Genomic DNA, 1,948 nt, shown 5'->3' on the forward strand with positions numbered 1-1,948 from the left:
TTTAATGATTGTTAAAGGTTTGAATGATCTGAGCTTATAATATAGTTTTACATTTATGTACTGAAATATGCTTCTCTACATGCTTTGAAAATATTTTTTTATTTATTTAAAGATCTGCAGACATGACGTGATCTCTTCAGCAATATCAAGCTTGGAGAAGTGTGTCACATGTGTGGGACCTGTTGTGGCATTTAAGTGGATTGGACTGAGATGTAAATGTTAGTATAATGTATTTTTTGCAGCTTGACACATGTTTGTAGATTTTGTATAGAACAGTTGAACATGTCTTTCTTTCATAGTGTGCTCCAGCTTTTGGCACAAGTCCTGCTACTTCAAACGTTATGGAAAACAGTCATCAATGGTAAGATATAATTTCAATTAATGCTTGCCCAGTAAATTGCTTTAAAAGTTATCATACATATCTTGACAATAGGATACAAGTTCAGAAGAAGAGCTGTCAGATGAGGAATACATACCACAGTCTGAGTCAGACAGTCAATCAGATAGTTCAGGAGAATTGACAACAAGAACAGAAAGACAGGATCAAGCTAATCACCCCTCACAATTACAGAAGGTGGTCCCCTATAAATCTAGTTCAGATGTATCCCTCCTGGATTTATGCCAAGTCAAAGGAAAGCAAGTCTTAAAGTCCAGGGAAGCCGAGTTTGACTTACATTGTCATGAAGAGGATCTTGAGCGAGATAGTGACTCAGGTTCAGATTTGAGCAGGGTAACGGATGTGGTGATGGCATCTCCCTCATCAGTCAGTGAAGAGGCCTGTAGTGTGCAGTTTATGAATGCAGCAGATGGGAGTAAGGTGCAAGAGAAAGGGCAATCAACCAACATGCTTGAAGCAGATCAATGTGTGCAGTCATCACAAATCTCCTGTTCAGCAAACAGTAAGAACTACTGTTACATCTGTGGGAAACCCCAGTCCAAGTTAGCACGCCATCTGAAAACTCATACGTCTGAACTTGAAGTTGGAAAGGCACTGTCTCTCCCAGTCCACTCAAAAGAACGCAAAGCGATGTTTCAAAAACTCAGAAACAAAGGCAATTATCAGCACAACACTGATGTTTTACAGAGGGGAGATGGGGCTCTTAAAATGAAAAGGGCCCCAAAAAAAGAAAAGGATGCTAAAGACTTTGTGCATTGCATGTACTGTAAGGGGATGTTTGTACGGAGAGATTTGTGGCGTCATTTGAGAAGATGTCCCTCAAAACCAAGGGATGCTTGTGAAGAGCAAGGGAGGACCAGGGTTTTGGGTCTGGCAACTATGGCAGAGTCTACATTCAGCCAGCAGATATCTCAAGGAGTGTGGAAGCTTTTGGGTGTGATGAAGCAAGATGACATTTCTGTTGTTGTTAAAAATGACTGGAATATTCTTCAGCTTGCACAGTCGTTCTTTAACAAACATGGACATGACCCAACAAAGTTTGAGTACATCTGACAGAAACTTCGTGAAATTGGAAGATTGTTGTTGACCTTGCGTAGAGAGTTCTCCATTTACAGTCTTGAAGAAGCTGTGAAACCTGCTAATTTCTATCGACTTATTCAAGCAGTCCAGAGGGTGTCTGGCTACGATGATGAAACTCACTGCTACAAGAGCCCAAGTCTTGCACTCAAACTAGGCCATTCATTGAATAAGATCTGTGAAATCATTCATTGCCGAGCACTCATGTCTGAAGACAAGGAATTGATTTCCTCTACAGATACCTTCAAAAAACTCTACTCCTCAAAGTGGTCTGAGTTGATCTCACACTCTGCACTTGTCACACTGAATGAGGCCAAATTTAACAAGCCATCAACACTGCCTTTCACCAAAGATGTACAGAGTCTTCATCAGTCCCTTGAGAAGAGCGCACATGCTGCCTTTGAGAAACTTAAAGAGACTGCATCACCTCAGAGCTATGCCGAATTAGCCAAAGCAACTCTGGCGAGAATTATT

The 1,948-nt window shown here is 40.9% G+C and overlaps 1 protein-coding gene across 1 annotated transcript; it reads left to right on the forward strand.

The window, feature by feature from the left end:
- The first annotated feature begins 289 nt into the window (after window positions 1-289).
- On the forward strand, window positions 290-1,450 carry LOC130430457 (uncharacterized). The gene is made up of 2 exons (XM_056759573.1): window positions 290-361; window positions 434-1,450. The coding sequence occupies exons 1-2, from the start codon at window positions 359-361 to the stop codon at window positions 1,448-1,450; spliced, it is 1,020 nt and encodes a 339-aa protein (XP_056615551.1). The 5' UTR covers window positions 290-358.
- The last annotated feature ends 498 nt before the right edge of the window (window positions 1,451-1,948 follow it).

This window comes from Triplophysa dalaica, chromosome 10 (assembly GCF_015846415.1).
Source record: "Triplophysa dalaica isolate WHDGS20190420 chromosome 10, ASM1584641v1, whole genome shotgun sequence".
Lineage (NCBI taxonomy): Eukaryota > Metazoa > Chordata > Actinopteri > Cypriniformes > Nemacheilidae > Triplophysa > Triplophysa dalaica.